At 37.4% G+C, this 26,052-nt stretch overlaps 1 protein-coding gene across 1 annotated transcript in view; it reads left to right on the top strand.

Moving 5' to 3' along the window:
* Positions 1–26,052, top strand: part of DPYD (dihydropyrimidine dehydrogenase) — an 807,016-nt gene that overhangs the window by 681,258 nt on the left and 99,706 nt on the right. The window contains exon 20 of the mRNA XM_057718457.1: positions 10,826–11,005. Within this exon, the coding sequence (XP_057574440.1) occupies positions 10,826–11,005 (180 nt within the window). The remainder of the gene's footprint in view (positions 1–10,825; positions 11,006–26,052) is intronic.

The following is a 26,052-nucleotide window of genomic DNA, read 5'->3' as shown; positions in this document are numbered from 1 at the left end:
TCCAAGATTCCAAATCCCTACTTAAGCAATAAAGGCCCTCTGACTTCAATACAGTGTTAATGTTCTGAGGCCTGCATAAGTACCTAAAGGACCAGAATATTAAACCAAGACAAAAAAGTGACAGAGCATTTTAGAAAGGATTCCATGAGGATAAGCTGAAATCTCCCTCCAATCTAAACATGGGGAGAAAACTCTCTAATAAGTAAGGAAATCATAGATCTAGGTTTGTCTAGGACAATTTTAATTTATGCTGATTGTCCTGGTGTTTTCATGAATAATTTCCCTGTTTACTCTCAAGTGTCATAGTTTTGATGGTAAATCATATGGTCACCTCTGAGCATCCTCCTAAAGCCCTCAGCCTAGAACTTTTACTGGTGTTTGTAATCTTTCAGGTTAACTGTCAGACTCACAACTCATAAAATATGTGCCCTTTTAGTGAGAAATGCAGAAATAAAACTGCTTGTTTGATCATTGCATTCATTCATCTGTAACCATTTTCCAGTGATCCATCTGTGGAAGCGTGAAAGCCAGGCATTTTGTTTTCAGGTTCTTGGTATTCATTAATTTCAAACAATATAAACCTAGCATACAGTTTATTTCCCTGCTTTTTCCACAATGTCACAAACTTTGTGAGTCTCATGTTTTTTATCTGTATAGTAAAGGAATTAATAACAAATCTTTAATGTTGTTTGTCTTTAGGTCTTTAATGTTTAAAAAGAACACATCTTTTTTAAAAATACAAACCTTTTTGCTTTGCTTTTCCAGCCTTCCATCAGTAAATACAAGTGCTTTCAGTATATTAACTTGAACACTGGTAGGGTTTTTTTTCTATAGCACTTAACTCTATAAGTAGAGTATTCACTCTTAATCAATGGAGCTTTGTCTAACTTTTTTTGTCCCAGACTATATCAGCAACTCAGTCAAGATTCTTGACTCACTGATAATAGCTACACACTACTCTCACAAATTTGTGTTTTTATCAATAATAGATTAACCATAAAATCAACTACTGAACTGTGAGTGCTTTGAGTTGAGAAGTGGACAGTGTTGTTTGACATGCTATTAACATTTTTCTCATTGCAGGCAAATAATCCTTTTTTCTTGGAATGATGAATGTCTGCTTATATTGTTGAATAACTACATACCTTTATCCATCTTCAAAGTCCATAAAAAATTTTCCATGGGATAATTTGCCCAATAGACATTTCCTTTTTAGGCATTATGACTTATTCTCCTTCTGTCGTCCAAACCCCATGTGGCATTTTAGTAAATGATATTGTAAGTCAAGTTTTTGCAGCTGTGTTGACTCTGTTGAAAAAGAGAGATTGCCTAAAATTATGGATTTTAGTCATCTGACAGCTATTGTTTGGATATTTAGTTTCCTTTTCTTGTCCCACTTTGATCATGGGAGGTGCTGAGCTTGCACAACGCTACATGAAACCCTTGCACCACCACCTGTGTTACTGCAGAGTAATTGAAAATTACTGTGGTAACTGATGCTGCATCACAGCAATAGCCCAGGATGGTGAGAATTTTTTTTTAGTAGAAAAATCCTACTGCTTCTGAAGCAAAAGTGAGCTTCCTCAAACTGCAGCCATAGCCCCTAACCAAAGAATGGGCTGCATAAGACCCTGATGTGCAGAAGACTCCAGGTCTTGCCTCTGTATTTTCAGTCTTGTATTTATCTTTGTGGGGAAGCAAGGTCATCAACAGCAGTGTTTTTGAAGAGGCAGGGCAGCAGTCTGCATTCTTTGGCCCTACATGTTCTGCCTGGCTCACCCATTTTATTTCTAGCCCCTCATAAAAAGCAGACAGAGGTGTTGTGTCTCTGTGCAGTTCTTTATTATTATTTCTTGGTTCAGTTCATCGCTGAGATCTGAGTCCAATTGGAACTGACTTTGTAAAGGACAAGACAAGGGGCGGGGGGCAGAGGCAGTCTCAACTGCAGGGCACATCCCTTTGACAAATCAGCCCAGGCCAGGGACTTCCCTGGAGGTCCAGTGGTTAAGGTTCTGCGCTTCCACTGCAAGGGGCATGGATTCGATCCCTTGTCGGGGAACTAAGATCCCACATGCCACGCCACATGACCAAAAAAAAAAAAAAAAAAAAAACCCAGTGGCTTCATGTGGGGGATTAATTAGCCGAGGTCATCTTCAGTCAGGTTGCGTCATCAACAAACTGTGACTGAGATCAGCCCCACATTGCTGCTCTGAATAATAGTCAAGTGAGGGCCATCACCAGTGCTGCCTGTGAGAAAATACTTGGAGAGTAGATGAATGTATTCTCGTTGGCAAAATGCGGTCTGGATCCCACTGTAAAATACCTTGGAAACACTTTATTCTCTTTAGTCTGTCTTCAGCTGAATGGGGGTTAAGAAATTAATCAGATAGAGAATGACCACAGATGGACATTGAAAAATAGCCTTTCAAGCTCCATAAAATTCCTTCTTGATTGGGGAAAAAGGAGGCATTCAAAAACTCAGAATTTGTCAGAAAATATGTAATTTAAAAGGCTAGACAAGAGGATGAGTAATGTAATCAACAATGAAATAGATGATATACAAAACAAAACAAATTGACTCCTATACCTTTAGGATTTATCAATGAGTAGCAATTAAAGGACAACTTTGAAAAAAAATTAATAAGCTTAACTGCTTATCCATTGGGCTTTTTCTAAGCTGAACCTTTGAAAAAACATCTGTGGGGCTGTTTGTGGTTCTTCTCTTCCCCAATCCAATTTGCCATGGTCAGTACATAGAAAACTGAACTCAAAGCCAGATTTCTTAATAGGATGGCATTTGGACAGCTATTTTACTTAGTGATCCTGTGCAGTTTAGTAGCAAATCTGAAATAAGCCCTTTCCTTTTGGGGGAAACAAGATGGTATTCTGCTGAATGCTAGAATTCTATCACTTCGAAGAAAAAAAAAAAGCTGCTTGAGATACCTAAGAGTATAAAAGCATTTGAGATCTCAGAAGGAGTTTAAATCAATGCACTGCTACAGTTACAGAGCAGATGAAAGAGCCTGCTGTCTCAATTGCCAGGAAACTACTTAGAAACTCTCACTTTGATTTCTTCACGTAGTCCGTTACATTACTGCTAAATGCAATATATAGGGACATCACAACTTTGATGTTGTACAGCTAAAACAAATGGAAACTAATATGATAGAACAACTAAGATTTGTGGTTTATGTGGATATACAAATACATCCCTGTCTAGCTCCCTATGTACTGTGTATCTCCAGGGGCTGTCTTTTCACCTATAGCTTTATAAAATTATAATTTTGGTGTTTTATTCATGAATTCTAGTAAGCAGTGCCATGTTTATGTAGTACCAAAACCTCATAGGGGGATATTGTTATTCTGAATTATTACTTTAATAGTATGTATTGTACACTGGTTTAAAAAGTACAATGTAGTTTTATACAGGTTTGTTAATACTGATCAGAACTCAATTCAGTGAGGAATTACAGATTCCATGCCTTGGGAAAATCCAATGTTTTTAATCAGTGGGTGTGAACAAATGAAATTGGAAACCGCATTTTTATCCAACGACAGTAGAGGTCTGTTTTCCAGTTTTAATAGTAAACCTTCAAGTAGTCATCTAATTATTAAGACCCTTTTAAAAATCTGTGGATTTCTGCTATTATTCATTAAATAATATATTTCAAATCATTTTTAATAATGTGCTTCTTATGAAAATTATAAATATGAGCATATTTAACTGTGTAAGACATTACAGTTAAGATTTTGGAATTTAAGGAAATAAGATAAAAGCAGAGGTCAGAAGATCTGAATCTGACCATTGACTCTACCACCTACTAATCTTTTGAGTTGGGACATAGCATTCAATGTTTAGTTTCCATTTCTTCATTAAACATTTAATAGTACCTTCTCTGTCTTCCTCTCAGAATTGGTGTATGGAATAAGTGATGATATTTGGAAGGCAGTGCCTTAGCCAGAAAGCTTCAGACCAGGTGGGGAGACCAGCACTGCCTCCAGCTGTGTGTGACCACGGACAATTTATTTAACCTTTCTGGACTCCTAATCTGTAAAACAAGGAGGCTGGTCTGAAAAAGGTCTAAATTTCCTTTTGTCTTTGAAAACAATAAAGCACTAAGTAAAATATTGCAGGTGTTTTACATTGCTTAAACAGATTAACCCTTTATCAATAGATTGGTAAAGGGAGGTCATAGGATCACTTTTTTTTTTCTTTTTCTGGGAAATCTTTTAAGAATTGGGTGGCTAATCCTCCTTATTCAGGGTATCATCTATGGTTCATTTCATGGAATATTCTTGAACTTCTTCTAGCCGCATATGACTCTGTTATTAGTATTTTTTGGAATGTGGTAAGCATTGCAGAAGAATTTCCATTTTTGCTTAAACGTATTTACTCTCCAATATTCCTCTTACTAATGAATTTACAGAAACTTTGAGACTACTTTGGACTTAAATTGTAAACACGTACAGATATTTTACTCACTTCCAGTCAGGTAGCGCACATCTCTGAGACCTGGAGTGTAGTTTGTCCATCTACATGGTAAGAAATGGAAAGGAATCATTATGATCATGAGTTCATCTGAGTTGTGTCTAATACTTCAAGTTCCCTATTTAAAAACCTTGTTGCGTTTCAAAATAATTCTTCGAGTCCAAGCTCTTTCCAGTGTTAAAATAAAAATGCCATCCTCTCTCCTGCCTAATTTGTAGTTTTACTCTGACTATTGGAAGAAATAATGTATGTAAAGGAGACTTTTAAAATATAAATCCCCATAAATAGGTAGTTTACTACTAATATGGTGAATCTCATTTAATGAGAAAGGAATAGCACCCCTCAGCCCTCTGTCCCCTCCCAGGTATTTTTACAGTTGCATTGCATAGACAGGCTTCACTTAAATGTGCTTGCACCTAGAGTGAAAATTCAGGGCACTGTGTCAGACCTCTGGAGGAGACTGTTCGGTGGCCATGGGAGCTTTATGGTACACCTCAAGTCAGGCTGCACAGAGGGCCACCACCTACTCAGCCCCTGCACAGGGCTGGTCCTGCTGAGAATCCAAGGGCCCCTATTTAGAGCAGCTCACTGTCGGGAGATTTGCGCTTATGGAAATAATTAATGGTGGCAATGATCCTTATAATGGCACCTGATGCCCTGCTGCGAAGAAAGATAAACCAGCCTTCACCATAAAGAACTTACAAATTATACTGAGCAAACATGTTAACAGCTATTAAGAGTCCTAATCAGAGCCATTAAACAAACAATTAAGAGATGTCATATAAAATACACCCATTTAGGAATAGCAGCTACATGTTTGGAGTTTTAAAAGGAACCATTTACCTTTGAGAAAGACATAAAGCCCTCAGTGCAGGTTAGGTAAGAACAAGTCACCTTTCTGAGCAAATCCATTTTCTGACCATCAAATCCCATGGACAAGGCTCTGTTCCCAATGGTATGCTTGCATCCTAAGATTTATTTTGGGTCACATTACTATTTCATCAGAAAATTACTCTTGTTTTTTCAGATGTGACATTATTATAAGTAGTGCTTCTTTAAAGGGCCATGAAAATGTTGCTACAATGTAATGGTAAAAATCAAGAAATTATTTGTCTGGAAGAAATTTACTTTGCAGACAGCATTTCAGGATAAGATGAGATTCATCCCCACCGGTGCTTAAATCCTGGCTATTCTAAGTGTAGTCCAGTAACATCAGCACCACCTGGGAGTTTGTCACAAATGCAGAATCTTGGACCTCACTCCAAACCTACAGAAATAGAATCTGCATTTTAGCAAGACCCTCAGATAACGTGTATATATGTATATGTATAAATATTTTTAAAAAGATCAGTATGAAAGCTTCTATTATTAGAAATTCTATCAGAAAAATTAATGTTTAATCTTATGGAAAGTAAAAATTAAAATACTCACTTAAAAAACGTATATAAATAGTGTGACATTTGCTTTATGATGAAACATATCTGAAGTCATGCCCTCTTACACCCACGCCTGATGGTGGCGTCCACGGTTTCCAGCATAGCACACCATCCCGGCCATGTTCAGTCACTACCTGGTAGTCTCTCCTCCCTCTTCAAGTTCTGTGTCCCCTTCATATACTCAGTGTAGCTCCCAATTATGTGAAAGTGCATACAAGAGGTAGAAAAGAGGGAGCCTTTTTAGCCTTTAGCCCCACATGTTCTTCTATAGTTAAAATACACAAGTCTACTTTTTGATCACTCCAGCACCACTTGGCTGAGTCTACTCTATACAAATTGTGCCATGTTTGTGGATTAACAGAAGTAGTGGCTCTTGTATCTTCTCACTGGAAAAGGGAGGACTGAGATTAAACTTGACTATTCATACATTGCAGCGTGTCTAGAGTTCTTCTAGCAGCGTGTTTTCACAACAGTCATGAACATCCCATAAGTTACAAGACATGATGTGATTTTCAAAATCTGATTTCTTATGTTCATATGGGGAGCTTTTTTAAAATTATAGTAAAAGTGTACCCATTAACATATACTACAAAAAATAGAATTTAACAGTGAACAAAGAAGATTAAGTAAAGCATCAGTTGACTTTTACAGTTAAAAAAAAAATCCTGTGGAGGAAATTTTAATGATGTTCTTTATAATTGTTCTGAAAAGAAAATCAACTCTAAGAAAGTTATAACAGGCCTAATTAATGCTCAAATTGTTCCTCCTGAGAAACAGATCTTTTTAGGTGATATAAATGGACTTCCTAGAAAATATTCTTCTCTATATTTAGTGCTTATTCAATGTTCTTTCCTACATGGTGGTAACATACAGCCCTTCACAATAGTAAATGATAGGTTTTTATTTCTACTTTTTGGTTTTGCCTTGTTTTTACTCACACTATACAAGTAAGAAGTCAATAAAACGGGTGGACTGACAATTTTTATCTAGCAGTATCGATTTTTCAAAACAATAGGTACGTTTGGGTTGAAAATAATTGATCATTTAAAAACATATACTTACAAGTGTTTGGTTCATGGAAAAGATTATCGTAGTTACATGAAAAGAGTTTTTCTTCCATGAATGTCTATATCTTAGTCACCTAGACTGCATGGTCATGAATTATGCAGTATAATCCAATTTCTAACCATGTGGCCTGCCTGGGGCAAGGCATTTAATGTCTCTGCATCTCACTTCCCTCATCTGTAAAATAAGGCTAAAAATTAAACCTACCTTTTAGCATAGGTAAATTTTGAGGACTAAATGGTATAATATTGGGTTGGCCAAAAAGTGTTTAACAGAGTGTGTGGCCCATAGTAGGAGCTCACCTCATGTGAGATATTATGTTGTTTTCTTCTTATCACACCATCATTCAGCCAATTTTGACATAAATTTAATATACAGAAGCCATTCTGTCCTATTCTGAAATATAAAATGGCCACATTCCCCTAAAACATAGCTATTTCCATCCTTATAAAAATAAGATACAAAATTCTCCTACCTAAAACTGTAGCTCTCCTCTCTCTCTTACGTGAACCAAACTTCTCATCAGAGCAGTCTGTCTTCATAGCATCACTTCCTCAACCCTCATCCATTCTTCAACTCTCCATAATATGGCTTCTGCCCTGTTACAAAGCTTCTCCCCCATAAATGCTAATGTTTTTGATTGGTAAATTTAATGATCACTTTTCACCTCTGATGTTATTGACCTTCTTGCAGCATTTGCCATCTTCTGTGATACTGTCTTGGATCTCTTCTGGTTAGTGTCCTTCATGGTCTTCCTTAGCCTTCTTTTTATTTATTTATTTTATTTTTTATTAAATTTACCAATTTATTTATTTACTGGCTGCATTGGGTCTGAGTTGCTGTGCAAACGGGCTTTCTCTAGTTGCGGCATGCAGGCTTCTCAGTGCAGTGGCTTTTCTTGTTGGGGAGCACGGGCTCTAGGTGCGTAGGCTTCAGTAGTTGCAGCATGCAGGCTCAGTAGTTGCAGCATGCAGGCTCACTAGTTGTAGCACACGGGCTTAGTTGCTCCATGGCATGTGGGATCTTCCCGGCCCAGGGATCGAACCCATGTCCCCCACATTGGCAGGCAAATTCTTAACCTCTGTGCCACCAGGGAAGTCCCAGCCTTCTTTTTAAATGCTTGTATTCCCAGCATTCCACACTTGGTCTTCTTTTTCATATACATTAAGAAATCACTACCACTTTTTGTTGAGAACTCCTAGGTATATATTTTTCCTGCCCTTTCTCTGGCTCTGTCTACTTCCCATTCCCTATTCTGGAACCCCATAGTGTGTTTTCAATAAATTTTCTCAAGCAGCCTAGCAAGAGCTAGGTATCAGGTAGTGTGCTAGGCATGAGGATTATGATAAAGTATATTAATTAAAGACCCAGAAGGCTTTAAGAGACCTTGAAATAGAATGTGATTTATTCTCCTATCTTTAGGTATTTCTTCATCTACATTCATGTATGACATGGTTTTTCTTTATTGGCTGCAATCACTGGGAACTATTATATATGCTAAGAACTTAACATCTGGGAAAACGAGATAGGAGTGAGTTTTGCTTTGCTTAGTTTTGTTTGGGTGGTTGTTTCTTTGGATTGATTTGAAATATGGCTGAGGAGAGGTGTTGAATTCTATATGGTAACATTTGTTTGAAGTGATGTTGGGCTATATAGGTGAAGAGGTCCTACCGGCGATTGTAAATGAGTCTCTGGAGATTATGTGTGGTATCAAAATTGGAGAAGTATCTTTGTAAATAATTAACCTGGAAGTGTTTCTCTAAATCCACCACATTCAAGCTCTAACTCAAATCCTAACACAGGCTTTCAAGTATGTTTTTATTTGAAGGATTCTAATTTCTCAGATTCAACCTTCCTTAACTCTAGAATTAAATCTATTTTCTAACAAATGGTCACTCAACTTAAAAAAATCTCTTCTGAATTATGCATTCATTCAACATATACTTATTAAGAGCAGAATAAATGACAAATCCTGTGCTGGTCACTGGGAATAATATGTTGACCAAAATAGGTACAGGTTCTTCCCTCCTGAAGCTTCAGTTTGTTGCCAGAAGGAGCTGTCAGTCAAATAATCTTGCAAGAGTTAGAAGTCAAAAATGTATGAGTTAAAGAAGGCCTTGGGAATTCCTAGGTGGTGCAGTGGGTAAGAGTCCACCTGCCAATGCAGGGGACATGGGTTCGAGCCCTGCTCCGGGAGGATCCCACATGCTGTGGAGCAACTAAGCCCGTGTTCCACAACTATTGAGCCTGTGCTCTTGAGTCTGTGAGCCACAACTATTGAGGCCATGTGCTGCAACTACTGAGGCCCACTTGCCTAGAGCTCATGCTCCGCAACAGGAGAAGCCACCTCAATGAGGAGCCTGCGCAGTGTAACAAAGAGTAGCCCCGGCTTGCCGCAACTAGAGAAAGCCCGTGTGCAGCAACGAAGACCCAACACAGCCAATAAACAAATTAATTAATTAAAAAAAGAAAAAAAAATAAAAAAGAAGGCCTTAACTTATTTGGGGCTCCTGGAGGCCTCCTTGAAGAAGCGTTATTTCCCCTGAGGCGGAAGCTGAGCTGTTAGCCATAGGTAGAAGGGAAGGGTCTTCTAGGCAGTGAGATCTTAGGAGGTCTTTAGGGAAAGAAATAATGTGGCAAATTCAAGGAAAAGAGGAAAGACCTGGGTGACTGGAGCATAGTGAAGACAAAGGAGAACAGTAATAGATGAGGCTGAAGAGGGAGGCAGTGATACATGAGGGCTCTGTTAACGGATGAGCAGCCCTCCAGCCTGCATGACCACCTCCAGACCTGGGAACTACCTCCGGGCAGCACATCTCAACGGAGGTGAAATGAGAGCGTTAAAATGTCATTCTAAGCGAGAGAGTAGCACAGACATATATATACTACCAACTGTAAAGTAGATAGCCAGTGGGAAGTTGTTGTATAACAAAGGGAGTTCAACTCGAGGATGGAAGATGCCTTAGAGGACTGGGGCGGGCAGGGTGGGGGGGACTCGGGGAGGGGGGAGTCAAGGAAGGGAGGGAATACGGGGATATGTGTATAAAAACAGTTGATTGAACTTGGTGTACCCCCAAAAAAATAATAAATAAATAAATAAAATTAAAAAAAAAAATGTCCATTCTTATGTTGTGCTAAATTTAACTCCTTGGAAATTCTACTGGTTGGACCTAATTTTTTATAGCCATACTGACTATACCTGACATACAGTAAACCATACATATTTAAAATGTACAGTCTGGGATACCAAATTGTACGCTCTAAATATGTGCAGTTTATTGTATGTTAACTGTATCTCAATAAAAGTTCTAAAAAAAAAATTTCAGGTCTCGTTTGTGCTTACAGATGTGTAAGCAATCTATTTAAAATATATTAAACTATGTCTAATGCTTATATACTGCATATTATTTACCAAAATTTTCCAGTGACGGTCTAAACTTAATATGAGGCTTAAGGCATTTAATAATAATAACTTAATTTGTAAGCATCTTTGTCTTGAAAAACCCTCTGGTCACTTAACAGAACACAATAAAAGGTAATTATAAAATATGAAGAAAAAAATAATATAAAATGTACAGTCTGTTTTGAAATACGTGTATACCTATGAGACCATCACCATATCAAGCTGATGAAAGTATTCACAGTCCATGAAAGTCTCCTTTGGTCGTGCTTCCCTCCCTACCACTCCCATCCCCTCCAGGCAGTGATTGACCCGTGTCATGCTTGAACAGTGCCTGGCATATAAAATAAATTGTGTCGACTAGTATGAAAAGTGAGACTGTTTGGAGAATTAGCTCTTAGTTTGACATTTAGTTGGTTGCTCCATCTTTTCTAGGTATGCAGTGCTGTTCAGAATCAGGATTTCACTGTCATTCAAGACTACTGCACTGGCCTCAAAGCCTTGCTTTATCTGAAAAGCATTGAAGAACTACAAGACTGGGACGGGCAGAGTCCAGCTACCGAGAGTCACCAGAAAGGGAAACCAGTTCCTCGTATTGCTGAACTTGTGGGAAAGGTATGTGGTCACCTCTCCTGGGTTGTCCTTGAGAACTCTGCCTTTTTCACCTTTTTATTTCAGGTTTTGTTTGCCCTCCCACCATCTCACTAACAGAGGAAACACAGTGCCAGTTGGATGTGATTTCTGCAGTAGAATCGTTCTGAAGGAGGCTTGATTACAACTATACGATAGGTCTCTGAGTTACATTTTTATGAAACCAACATAACACAGGGTCATATAAAAGAAAAAGATTGAAGTTTATAGTGTAAAGTGCCTCCAAATTCTTGCTTACTGTGGTGATGACTGGCATGCTTTCCAGTGGGAGGCTGGAAATTTCTTTATTCTTTAACAAGCTCTGGAAATTATAACATTACCTTTCTATTTTCAAGACAATCAAATCACTGGAGCCCTGAATAATATGATGAAGTTTTTAAAATTAAAGTCTAATCAGTATCTTTTGTAACTGCTTCTGCTGTGTGGTTAAACCTGGGCTCAAAAGGTTATGTCCCAACTTTCTCACTAACTGCTATTTTCAGAGAAATATACACTACATTTACATTTTGTATAATACAGTGATTTTAGCAAATCTTTTCTAAAACAACATTCAGCATTTCGCCTTTGTATTTCCTTTGTATTATTCTAAATAGACAACCATTGTCAGAAGACGTTTCTTGAGTCCTGAATGAGGGGAGGAAAAAATTATAATTCTTAGTCTTTTCAGCTTGTCACTACATCAATAATTAACTTTAAAAAAAGAGAGGCAAGCATAAAAAGATTCTTTAAGGAAGCATTTAATAATTCAAATGAATCTTTACTTGAAACAGGTCACATGAAAAAGACTGGAAAACAAAAACCCTGGGTACTCTGCCTTGGATGGCAGGGTTAGGGACTCAGAAAGAATAAGAGAAACATCATGTAACGATTTACATTTGGCTAGTTTTAATGGGAAATATCACTATTTCTCTCTAAACAGCCCCAAATAAGGGCTTCTTGGGGAATAATGTGTATGACTGCAAGTCCAGTGATGAAAAACAAAAGGGAGAAGGAAATAAAATCTTACAATGTGGATTCCAGAAAACTATCATGATGAATGACTCCATGAGTGGCAATCAAACAAAAAGCCTGGGTGACATTAATATTTATAATATTATAATTAGCAAGACTGTTCCTAAGCAGCATTGTTAGTATAACTAATCATATTATCATAAACTGAGTCTGCAAGTATTTAGACGTGAGTGTTCTTGCCTTTATCAATGACCATCAATATCCTAAGATTGTTCATAACTAAAAAAAGTCACAAATAACTTTACACTCATCCAATGTAAATATATCAAGTCAATTTTTTCTGGCATGATAGTTTTGATAGTTTATGACCATCTGTAAAAGCACTGTCTCAAATGTATGCAGTCACCATGCAGGCTGAAATGGAAGTAGCTGCATTGCACTGTGCTGTTTTTGTCTTTAAAGGACTTCAACACTCATTTGAAAGCTTACATATTCAAATAAAAGATGGATAATGATGGAGACACTTGTGTCAGTGACATAAGTGGAAATTGATTTTCTGATAGTTTGAATCTAGATTCAGACTTTATTTTGGTAAGCCCAACCTTCATCAAAATTGTAAGTGTGATTTCCAGAATTATCATTTGTTAAAAAAAAAAAAAATTTTGCCTATGTGATTATATTAGCGATTCATTTCTCAACACTAAGTTGAGGAACAAGCAGATGGTCTGGTAATAGATCTATGCCCTGGAGTCTCTGGTGAGGGCTGACATGACTCAAACAATAGGTGACTATCCCATTTGGGTTACTATCCCTAATAGTGGCTTCCTAGCTGTTCCTTCCTGGTGCTGCTGGGGGGTGTGTGTGTGGGGGTGTGTGTGTGTGTGTTTCTCTGAAAATAATTCATATTATATTCTCATTATCTAAAGAATAAGATGCTGGTTCTTACTGTGTTTTCATGCTTAAGGGAAAACAAGAGAAGTTGCAGACCCTTTTAAGAAAGCCCCACTAGAAGTAGCTGGCTTCTTTATACAGGAAAAATTTGTTTGGAAAGTACAATTGTTACTCTATTTAATCTTTTGCTCAGAGGTCAAGCTAGAATAAATTAGAGTAGAAATTTAGAAGAAACCAATTATGGTACGGTGTTTGAAGATGGAGGAAAAATGAGACTTGAGCCATGGAAACAAGGATTTTGCCAAATTAGTCATGTTATCTTTCAAGCAATTAGTATATTTAATATATTCTCCCTAATGCATACCTCACATATTAATTGAATTAACTTCCCAAGCAACATTTCTTCATGTGACTTTGGAAGAGCAAGGAGTCAGGCGTTTATGGTTTGCTCTGGTCTTAGGGTGCAAGTTGTATAAATTCGTGCCTATAAGCATGAGAGCAGATCCCGTAGGAAGGGCAATCATTAGCTCTGCTACACCACAAAGCTGTTGATCTGGAACTTGTGGTGCTTAAAAACCATGTGGCATGCTTATGAAAATGTAGATTCCCAGGTTCCACTCCTAGCGGTCCTGATTTAATTGGTCAAAAGTGGGTCCAGGAATCTGCATTTTAACATCCTGATTCTGATGGAAGAATACAAGGATCCACATTGCCAAGAGGAATGAAGAAAAGAATAGCAACCGAATACAGTCAAAGATTGGGAAGTTAGCAATGGGAGCAACACAAGCTTCTTTTGGGGGAGAAAACTGGCAAGAAATGATTTAGAGCTGGAAGGGAAATGAAATAGAGTTGGGGGAAGAAATCCAGAGAAGCAACACACTGGGTTCTGAATGGCCAATGGTTGAAAATACCCATTGAGGAACCAGGGGCAGGGAGTTAGTTCAGCAGTTGGGTCAAAGACATGTAAGCAAGAAGAATTGTAAGGACAGAGACAGTTCACTTGTCACGTAAGGCAGGACATCCAGAGTTCACACTGACAGTCAGCAATGAGGAAGTCTGTGAGGATAAGGAAGCAGAGACTATTCACAGTATCATCAAAAAGGAGGGGCGTCGGTAGCAAAACACTCCTATTTTATACTCCGTTACCTTAATCCACTCTTTTACTGGGCGAAAACCTGGCAACTCAATAAAAGTGAAATGTTTGCTTGCTGCATATGGGACAGTGGTTATTAGCAGAGGTCAGAGTAAGACTGTTAGGTTTCCATAATGCTTCCTTACTTACTAGCTAAGCAGCTTGAACAAGTTAATTAATCTCTCTAAATGTGTTTCTGAAACTATGAAATGAGGATAGCCACAATTCAAGACCACAATCTCTCGTTAACAATTCTGAAACCTAAAAAGCTCTGAAACCAAATGTTTCACATAACTCATTTGGCAGCAAACCTGGCCTGAACTGATATGAGGCTATTTATAATCTTTATTTATTCCTCTTAGAGTGAACATTTACATGTTTACTACAGAGTGACTAATGTGTTTGAGTCCAGGTTGCTACCCCACATCTTCCTGGAGGTATTAGGTAAAATGTAGTATGTGTACCATTTTTCTTTTCTAAAGTCCAAAAAAAAAAAAATTCTGAATTTTGAGATACACTTGGCCCCAAGTATTTAGATAAAGCGTTGTGAAGAATACTTAAATGAGAATATAATTGCAATTATACCTTTATCCACAAATTCTTCTTTAGCGTTAGAGGCAAAATATATATTTTAGTGATATTGGAAAATAAAATGTTAGTATTTGGCACTTTTAGGTGGGGAAATAAGAATTATGTTGAGATTCTTTGCTTGAGCAACATGAAAGAAATTGAATGCTCCAGTATTAGAACAGAAAATCTTACAATCAGAAAGCATGAAAGGAAATGACTTCACTTTTCTGTGCTTGAGCTAAAGCAGGATTCTTAAGCAAGAGCCCCTGAAAGGGAATCAGCACAGGACAACACTACTGATTGCTGGGGGTCTGTGTTCATTTTTACATGCTGTTCCTTACATCTGGAATGTCTTTCTAGTATGCTAAAGAGTAATTAAAGCATCTCCTTCTCTTTGAGTTATTCTCTGACCTCTATACCAGAATTAATTTCTCCTTCTCTTCTTCAACCTTAGTTTCAACTGGTATCACATGGCATTTGAATTTTTACATCTCTGTTTCCTCTACCAGACAGTCTTCTTCATCTTTGTATACCAATTCCTGGGCACCCACTGATACTCAGAACGGGCTTAATAAATGATGCTTGATGAATAAGTACGTGTTGTAAGGAAACAGCTAAGTGGTAGAACTAAATACCAGTAGTCAGTGACTTATCAAACCATCACTTTTCCCATTACATCAGAAATGAAAAAATGTAAAAAGAAAAATAATAACTTAGAACTTAAAGTCCCTTTTGGTGTTTGAGTCTAGTTTAGCAAAATGAAATGAAAAGAAGCCAGAGTGGAAAGAGTGAGGTAGGCAAGTGAGTGACCTGTATTCCCTCTAGGGTTGGCAAAATGTACCTAGAGTATAAGCTGTTTGAGGGCCTAGACCACACACTGTGTGCCTGTACCTGAACCAGTGTCTACCATATAGGAGCAACAGTGTGGCAGCTGAATTGCTCAATGATGTACAGATCCTGTTTTTTTCTTAAGATCTATCTTAAATGTCACTTCCTTTGTGAAGCCATCTGTGACTCTCTTCCTCTCCCTCTGCGAAAATTGTCACTCCTTTCTCCTACAGCGCTTTATTCATATAACTGGTATTGTAGTTATTACATTATCTTCTAGTTACGTTACTTCTTGTCCATCACTGAGCTCATTATGAGCATCTTGAAAACAGATGTCTTATTTATACTTGAGTTTTCAAGCACCTAGCACAATGCTACATGTTTATAGAATTCAGTTGCACAGACTATCTGTGGTGTCCTTATTTAGAAGGAAAAAAAGGAAACCAACTTATAATTAAAATTCCAGCCAGGCCCTTGCAAGAATAGCAGGCATTTTAGAAGAAAACAGTAAACGTGCCAAATTACTTTCAGTAGGTATTAAAATATGATGAAATGCATATCAGTGATATTAATAAGTGAACATAATGTGTACTCTTCAGAAAGCTTTCATTAGGATAAAATCAGAAAAACTGTCATGGTGCTTGTATAAAACAAGGCTTTAGTTTGATGATAGAAACTAAAATTGGTGCATCTATATGACCAGATGCATCATTCTCATGTTTTTAAAACCAAAAGTAACATGATGTTGTAAAACTACTGCTACCTGATTATGGTGTTTTACATGTAGGTGTCTGTCTATTTATTAGTCTCTGGTATGTTATCCAACACAGAGAACAAAGAAGTGTCCACAAGGAACATATAATGTCATAAGCATGACCATCACAAAAGTCCTAATAATAACAGTCTCAGAAGAGGTGAGTGGTATCTTCTGTTTACCCACAACTTTAAAAGTGTTATGTCTTCATGCTATTTATTTTTCATGCTTTTTATTTTTCCCAATTAAGATATAATTTACAAAAAGAAAAAAGGTCTTTAAATACACAAGCCTTAAACCATTCAATGAGTTTTGACAAGTGACATACCCATGAAATTCTTCATTCTATCAAGATCCAGAACATTGCCAACACCTTAAAGATTCCCTTTTACACTCTTCCAGTCATTATCTCTCCCTCCTCCTCACTACCAGAAGCAAACATGATCTGATTTCCACCAACATAGATTAGTTTGTTCATGTTCTTTAGCATCATATGAGTAGAATCCCACAATATGTGTTTCTGTGTGTGTGGTTACTCTCACTCAGAACAATGTTTCAGAGATTCATCCATGATTTGGGGAGTGTTAACTAATTCATTTTTTATGGTAAAAAATATTTTATTGTATTAAATATACCACAATTTGAGTATCTATTCAAAATAACATTTGGGCTGTTTTCACTTTCTCAACATTATAAATGTATCTGAAATAAGCATTCAGGCATAACTGGTTTTGTGAATACGTACTTTCCCTTTTCTTGAGTAAAACCCAGGAGTCTAGTATCTGAGTCATAAAGTGATGTGTATGCTTTATAAGAATCCTACAGACAGATTTCCAAAGTGGTTGTACCATTTTACACTCCTACCAACTGCGGATGGGTGTTTCGGTTCTTCCACATTGCAGCCAACATTCAGTATCCTCTTTTTAATTCTAGACATTTTAGTACATGTATATTGGTATAACATTGTGATTTGAATTTTCAGCTCCCTGAAAAGTAATGATTTAAACACTTCTTCATGTCCTTATTTTCCATCCCTATATATTCTTCTGTGAAGTTTCTATTCAAATCTTTTGTCCACTTAGAAGTTGGGTTATTAAATTTTAGGAGTTCTGTATATATTCTAGGTACAAGTCCTTAGATGCAGAAAAAAAATTTGACAAAAATCCATCATTTACTCCTCATAAAACCCTAAGCAATCTATTAAAAGGAAACTTCCTCTATATGATAAAAGGTATGTACAAAAATTCTACAGCTCATATCATATGTAATGGTGAAAAAATAAACTTTTTCTCCTAAGATCAAGGGCTAGGCATAAATGTCTATGCTCACTACTTATATCCAGTATTATAATGGAGGGCCTAACTAGTGCAATAAGGACATGAAAAGAAATAAATTGCATCCAGATTGGAAACAAAGAACTAAGACTGACTTCATTTGCAGATAGTAATGTTGTGTACTTAAAAAACCCTAAAGAACCTGTAAGAACACTATTAAAATCAATAAATGAACTAAGGAAAGTTTTATGATAAAAAAGACAGTATACAAAGGTCAGTTGTATTTCTATATGAACAACAGGAACAATACACAATCAGAAAAGTAAATTTTAAAATGCCATTTACAATAGCATTTGAAAACTATGAAATACTTAGGAACAAATTAAAATATATGCAGTAGCCACCCACTGAAACCTACAAATAATTGCTGAGAAAAATTAATGAAGAAATATCAATGGAGAGATATGTTAAGATCTCAGTTCTCTCCAAATTGATCTGTAGATTTATGATGATCCCAATCAAAATCCCAGCACACGTTTTTGTAGAAGTTGATAACCTGATTCTAAAATTTACATTGGATTTCAAAGGCTCAAGAATAGCCAAAACAATCTTGCAAAAGAACAGACTTAGAAGATTTGAGCTATCTACCTTCAAGATTTTCTATAAATCTGCAGTAATCAAGCAAGTGTGTTTTAGTGTCAGGATAGACAAATAGATCAATGGAAAGTCCAGAAGTAAATCCACACATATACACTCAACTGATTTTTGACAAAGGCACCAAAGCAATCCAATGCACAAAGGAAAGTCCTTTTGATAAATGGTGCTGGAATTAGTGGATAACCATCTAGATATTTGTTTTCTTTTAATGAACCTCATACTTTCCTCACACAGAACACAAAAGTAATTTTAAATATATCATAGATATAAAAGTAAAACTCAAATTTAAAAAAAAAATATAAGTAAATATCTTTAAGACTTTGGAATAAGGAAAATTTTTTAGATAGGATACAAAAAGCACTAACCATACAAGAAAAAAAATTGGTAAGTTTCACTACATCAAAATTAACTTCTGCTTATAAAAAGGCAAGTTAAAGAAATGAAAATTTAAGTCACAGAATGGGAGAAAATATCCATAATACTTATATATCACAAAGAACATGTGACCATAATAAATATGTTATACTTTATGAAAGTAAACTGGATTTGAAATAATTTAATCTTCTCAACAAGTGTACAGAATCTTACAATGAAAAATCCACGGTGAGGGACCTGCCTGTGGGCTTTTGCAGCTAACTCCCATCGATGATAACTTTTTTTTGCTCTTTTCTCTAATGACCACTTGCACAGCTAGCCCAGAAAAGAGACAGCAAGGGCAAGGAAAGCCATTTTCTTTCAAGTTCATCTTATGGCCTTGTAGTTCTTGTCCATGCTATTTTCTCTCATTGCAGCTTGCAGTTCTTTTTGGAGGGTACGTTATATTGTTAGAGAAGCTCCGGATGACGTTACATTTCTATCAGTTACTTGGGTAATGATTGAAATAGAAAGCAATATTATTGAAGTCACTTTTTATGACTGAGTGCATGAGGCTAAATATTTTTTTATTGTTTTAGTTCATTTCATAGGACATATCCAAAAGTAAAGCATCAGTTCCTGGAAATTCAAAATTCCCAAAATTACTAAATCAGTCTACTACATGGTTATTATGGGGACTTATCTACAACTCTAAATATCATCAGATGACTTGAGTAGTATCTTAGGTAGAATGCTGAAATACCAAGTATCCTTTAAGAATAGGGCAATCACTTGTTATAAATGGTGGTTATTCCTACTTAGAAGCAAAAAAGTTTGGGTAAGATTTGATAGCCCCCTCTTGTAGTCCTGAATGTCTCATCATCTTATTAACGTGTAAGGATTCCACAAAGAAGTCAATGTGCTGCTGTAGTAAAAAGAGCACAGTGTTTGGAGTTCAGCAGGTCTGGATTTGAATCCCGGCTCAATATCTTACTACTGGGTGAACTTGGGACAGCCACATGAATCCTACAGTTCTTCTTTCCTGAAACGGCAAAGGGAGATAATGATGTTGATTTCACAGGTGTTTTGTGAGAACTAGATATATAATATGGGTAGCACGTAGAAAGCGTTCAATGCATGGCAGTTATTTTTATAATTAATTCTAACATAGATAGATGGATTGGGATAATTTGGATATGTGATATATTTGTACCCAAAGTATATGGATAACCTTAGGGTAAACATAAACATTTGAGCAATGCTTTATGAGTTGATTTCTTCTATCTTTTGTGTAGATTTTCCAGCTGATTGTCATGTATTATTATACATTCTCTTGGCCTTCTGTTGATAACATGCTCTTATTAGGTTAGTTTTGTTTGATCTGCTTAAAAGCCTGCAACTTTGTCCTTTCAAGCACTCCCTCTCATACACACACAAAAAAAGCTCTGAAATCAGAAGTGTTTGCTTTCCAGGCAAAATGGAGATAAATTTGTTAATTTGGGTTTTGGACAGTAAACTAGCATGAATGGTTCCTCATTGGTCCTAAAATAGATGGAAGGGAGGGGGCCTACTTTAAACCATTATAGGAGGTGCTAGTAGAAGTCTCTTATGTTATGGGAAGAGATAGTTTTGCACCGCTTATAACCAGAATAGTTTTTGCCCCATATAAATCTTCCCAGCTTGTTTTCTCTCCTATCTCAGGGGTAAGTGGGTTCACTTCACAGGGGAACTCTGATATTTGGTAGCAATTGCTGAGAGCACTTTGTAGAGGAGAATTCTAACTCATAGCCAAGCCCAGCAGAGGTATGTAATTGATTGGTAATGCTTGCATGAGCACCGACACAGGGCAAGATGTTGCAGAATATGGCTTTCCACTTCCTGGAGTGTGGAGTGCTGACAGCTTGACTGGTTTAGGAATTTAGACAGCAATGAGCTTTTGAATTTGCAGCCGTTGTACCCACCTTATTGCAGTCCACCATTGTGTGCATAAAATAAAATATAAACCATACAACCATTTTACTGTTGCCAGCATTCCATCATGCTTTTAAAAGTTATGATTCCCTATTTCTTCTCACTCATTAAATTGATATCTAATTGCCAAGCACAAATGAAATGATTCCCTTTGTCACTTTCATGAAAGTAAGTGGTTAAGTATAATTCCTCATACTTCATCAAACATACTACTTTAATCAGAATGCACCTCATTAATATTAATTATATACTTAGAACTTGTGTAAAAGTGCTTTTCATCTTCAACACAAGTTACACACATTAATTCTGATGGTACTTTTAAGCCAGGAAAAAAATTAGGATTTTTCTTGTTCTGGGTGGGGACTGAAGATTTGTAAAGAAACCATTACTATAAGCATGTATGATAAAATTTGAATTCAAATACTATCCTTAAACTCATCTCCTATCCTCCCTCCTAAGAGCTCTACAAAATCAGTGAACATTTATCGCAAACCAGTTAGCTTTGTTCCTAATCCTGATTTTATGGAATAAAGCTAAATATCTCTCTGTAATTCTGAGCTATGCCCTATGCCCCTGAGATTCTCCCTGAGGGAAAAAGAAAAAAAGTATTTGTTATATCTCTGCTTAAGCTCATCTGTCCACTTGAATAAAGGTAGTATTATATAAAAGATATAATTTTCTGGTATTAAAGGAGTCAAAGGAGTCATTTTGATAATGCAAAGAGTCAACAGAAATTCTAATCATACTCAGTTATATGCCAGTTTATCCTAATCTAAGATGTGAGAAAAAAATTAAATGTCTGCTATTTGAAATTCAAAAGAGGGATGTGATTTACCCCCGCCCCCCAAAATCAAACAATCAACCAAAACAAACCGTAGTTTTCATTTTGTTTTTCTATTTTGTTTTTGTATTTTATTTTGGATTTTTGTATTTTTCACCTTTGAAATTATATGCATTGCAACTGCCATTGAATAGCATTACCAGAACCCTGGAAGTTTAGGAAGGATAGGCCAACATATCTTCAATTGTGCTGAATAATTGGCAATCTCCCAATTAACTAAATCCATTTAAATATCCAGATGAAATATCTATCCCTTTTCCCCTTCTCCTTAGAAACAGGATTACTCTGTTTGCTTGCCCATATTGACCTAATTAACCACCTGATTTCTAAATATCCCCTCTGTTACATGCTATATAAATATTAGAAAGCAATCTTATTAGTGTCTAAAATCCATGCCCTCTCTTAGTCTGTACTTCATGGCTACCAGTGACCCCTAGAAATGTGTTTGAGAAGATGTGACTACAACCTGCCCAGAGAACGTAACTAATGCTACATGGAGAATCCTTTGATGTGCAGCTTCAGGCCCTGTCTGTGAAGTTGCCTCATAGACTTGCAAGTGCCCTAAAGCCCCACTGCCAGCTCCTCACACCATGCTGGCCCGTCTACTGTGGATTGTTCCTGGCAAACCACAGCAAGACTGTGTCTCCTGAACTTCTGTTGCCATATATCTTTAAACCATTTTTCTTGTCTTTCCTGCTTATCAATTTTATCCTATTTCATAGCAAACTAGAGAACCTTCTCTAGATCCTTGGCTGGAGTTATTCTCTGCATGTGCCTGTTCCAACTGAGCTGTAGAATGGCACCCCTTATTTCAGGGCTATCATGCTGGTTATCTTTTGGAGCCCAAATGTTACCAAATGTTGCTTAAATGTTTCTCTACATTTAATATAGATCCCAAGTAAAATTAATGAAAGTAAGCACATGGCATTTGTGGTAATCCGGGCCTCCTAAGAAAACAGAATTATCCCAGGACTACCGTATACAATCTTCACTGAGATGTAAAGCAAGCTTGCAAGATTGTCCTTCTCTGTTCATGCCTTCAGATTTTGTGGCCAGCATTGGTGGTGCTCACTAATAGTTCCTGGTTCTGTAGAAGACGTAAACCTCCTTGCCTCTTGGATGTTCCATATGGCTAGGTTTCGATGATGCAATGTGAGCGAAATGTGGCATGTGATTCTGAGTGGAAGCGTTTTACAGCTGGCACTCAATTCTCTAAATCCCCTTTCCTTTGCTGTAGCAAACTCTGAAGTCTCATGTTGAAAAAGGCAACATAAAATGGATGGCCTAGATTACTGAGCCACCACCCTGAGGATATCCAGAGACACAACTGGCTTTTTTCATGAGTGAGAAATCAACTTTTATTGTGTTAAGTCACTGACATTTCGGGTATGATTATTACCAGAGTACAACCAGCCGGTGAGGATTAATACAGAATTGCAAATAACTTGTAGCTGTTGCCAGAGGACTGATAGCTCTGTAGCCCTTTGAAAAATTGTAAAATGGAAGAGCTCCTCTTTAGTGACCTTCACTTTCCTTTCTGCATCTCTTTCCACGTGCTGGCAGCTGGTACCATAATGCAGTTTCCCATTACATCACTCCTAGCTGGGTCTGATCTCTTGGCAAAAATGCCTGAAGATACCAGATAGCCCTCTTTCCAAACTATACAACAAAAATATTTATTTCTGCTTTGTAGCTGTTTTAAATAAGTTATTGTGAAGAGATCCCACCATTGGCCTAATCCAACTGATGAAACCAGCAGAGTTTATGACTTTCACAAAGCTTCTTTCTTGTTAGTACTAAGGCCTTGGGCAACTTACATACTTTCCTCTTAGCCACTCTTCCCTCATCTAAAAACTTGGGATAACAATAGGTATTCCATAGGATTGTTGTGAAAAATAAATAACAGGGTCTGAACTTTTTCTTCCTTTCACAGGTGAAGTTCTAGAAGACATCATCCCTACTCACTGTCTCTCATTCCTTAACTTGCTTTTCTATCTCCAACCTATCAAAATTAGATTTCTATCCATCCTCGCCCGCCAAGTCACTAGAATTACTCTTGTTAAAATTATGTAATTTAGTGATCACCAAATCCAGTCATTTCCAGTCCTGTCTTTACTAGATCTTGTTACATTCAACAACTGATCACTTCTTGCTATTTGAAACTTCTTTGACTTTGGAACACTCTTTTCTCCTGGTTTCTCTCTTAACTTTTTATCAAGCGAACAACTGTTAGCGCCTCGTATGTGCCAGGCATTATAACACTGCCTTCCTTAAAAGGATCACAGACTAATGTGGAAATTAGGCAATCAAAGAGTTATGTGTATAATATAGTGTGCTAATTACAGTGATGTAGAGAGATGCATAGGATTGCCGTGGTGGTGGGGAACTTGAGAATGTTTTCCAAAATAATCTGAAATTAAGGTCTAGGAAGTACGGGAGGGCTAAGGCCCAGGCTAAGGCAGAAAGTGTGACAGAGGCTTGGGGGCAAACAACTGTGTGTGACGAGAACCTTCCTGGACTTAATCTTTTAGAACCTCTCCCCTTTTTTGGCCCTTAAATACTAATATTCCCCTGTCCATGGCTCTTGCGTCACTGTCTGTGCTCATCAGACCTGAAAGCCAATCTTAATCTCCTTGCTGTTATGGTCCAAATCTGTACTTTCACCAAGACCCCCCCCTCTGAACCCTGCACACCTATCTCTCCAGCTTTCTGGTGGACTTTTTGCCACCCAATAGCCCAGTTCAGTGCTCTCCCTGCAACCTAGGAATAAAAAAACAGTAGTGATGATCCCTGACAATTATATAAGCACTTTATAATTTACAAAGCACTTTGGCATACATTATCTCACCAGCTGCTTCCTTAATGTAATAGCAGCAGTGGGCAAAAAACCGTGTCACTGCCAACAGCGCTTTTCTGACCTTGGTCTCCCAACCCCACCTACTAAAAACATGAGAGCAGCTGGATGGGAGCTGATTAGAGGCTGGAAGCTGACCTTGTTTGGGGACCAGGGGAGTGTGACAGCAGTAGTTGCCACCTCCACCTTCTCCATCTTCATAGGGGCGATAGAGCAAGCCAGAGGTTTCATGGCAAAAGCTAGGAGGCTGCACAGAGCAGCAAGGCTTCTCATGGGCTGCCTAAGCGCAGGCTGAGGGTGGCAGGCATCAGCTTGTGGGAGGTTAAGCACTTATCCACTCTCCCCCTACATTTCAGATTTCTCATTTCTTACATGCATTAACTATCATTTTGAAAGTTTCAGTGGGTTAATTAAATTCTTCTAGTGTTGATGCTAAGAAAGCTGAAACATTTTCAACTGAGATTGACACTACTCAAGACATAGGCTTCACTGATGTTTGTTCAGTAACACTCCAATATGTCACAGGATTGCTGAGAGAACATCTGAGAGCTATAATGAGCTAAAAGTCAAGTACAGGGGAAAATGTGTTCCAGACTGCTGCAGATGTTCTCAAATCAAATCATATTTCTGTGAAATGCCATATAGAATATTCAGCAGTCGAAGGATGCAACATGAAAGGACAGTTCAATTGATTTGCACTGTGTTTAAAAAACTTATTTAGCCTAAATTGTATGCAGTGTGGTGGGGTTTTTTTCTTTTTTTTTTTTTTTCCACTTTGAATCAATTAATAAGAGATACACTTGATTCTAATGAGCTTCAAGGATAATTTCCCTGAGCTAAGGAGGAATGCATTAACTGGTTCGGTAGGAGTCAAGGCCTAGAGCGGACAGTAATTGAATAAAAGAAACAAGGTAGAGTCCAAGGACAGACATTCTGTAGCCCCACTCCCTTGCCTTTATTCTTCTGTCAGCCCTTTGACACCAAAATTGAGCAGACCTCTGTTTAATTAATTCACCAAAATTCTGATAAGCCTATCTGTAATAGTGGTTCATTCTGCCCCTTCTGAGGAACCCAAAGGAAGCTTAGCAGGAGTGAGTCAAGGAAATGTTTTGGTAGATGCATCTTTTGTCATCACCAACTTATATTCCATCACCCAGGTGGCCTTGCACATCACCATAGTTTAGCTAGCCTGATCTGTAGTTCGGAATGATTTTCTCCTAAGTAAAGGACAGCACTAGGTAAAAACTGACAAACCTGGGTAAGGAAAAACAGAACAATGCTTAGGTGACACTGGAAAGTGCAGCAAAACACTGTAATGAGATACCACTTGACACCCTCTTCACACCCACTGTAATGGCTAAAATTAAAAAAACTGACAACATCAAATGTTGGCAAGAATATGGAGCAACTAGACCTCTGTATTTTGCCAGTGGAAATATAATACGTTACAACTACTTTGTAAAGCTCTTTGGCACTTTCTTATAAGACCCAACAGTTCTCCCAGGTATTTATGCAAGAGAAATAAAAACATATCTCCTTAAAGTCTGAGATAGATGAATTTCAAAAACATTATGTTAAGAGAAAGAAGCCAGACAAAAAAAAAGAGTACTTATGAAATAATTCCATTTACATAGAATTTAAGTATGGAAAAAATAAATCTATGTTAGAAAGTGATAATGAAAACTCAGCCTCTATGCACTGATGCCATAGTGAATCTTGGAGACAGAGTTTTGGGTGAAGTAGCAAAGAATAGCTTTATTGCTGAGGCAGGTTAATAACAAAAGCAGGGAAGGAAGAGGCAAACAGAAGAGAATGCAAGCCTCAGGGAATAAGTAACTTATGGCCTTTTTTACAAAGATCCTGCCATAAACAGCCCAGACATCTGAGTCAAGGAGATAAGGGAAAACCTAACTTCTGCACCCTGGCCTCTGTAC

Source organism: Hippopotamus amphibius, chromosome 1, assembly GCF_030028045.1.
Source record: "Hippopotamus amphibius kiboko isolate mHipAmp2 chromosome 1, mHipAmp2.hap2, whole genome shotgun sequence".
Classification (NCBI taxonomy): domain Eukaryota; kingdom Metazoa; phylum Chordata; class Mammalia; order Artiodactyla; family Hippopotamidae; genus Hippopotamus; species Hippopotamus amphibius.
The sequence above is the reverse complement of the archived record's forward strand: the minus strand, read 5'-3'. Positions and strand labels throughout refer to the sequence as shown.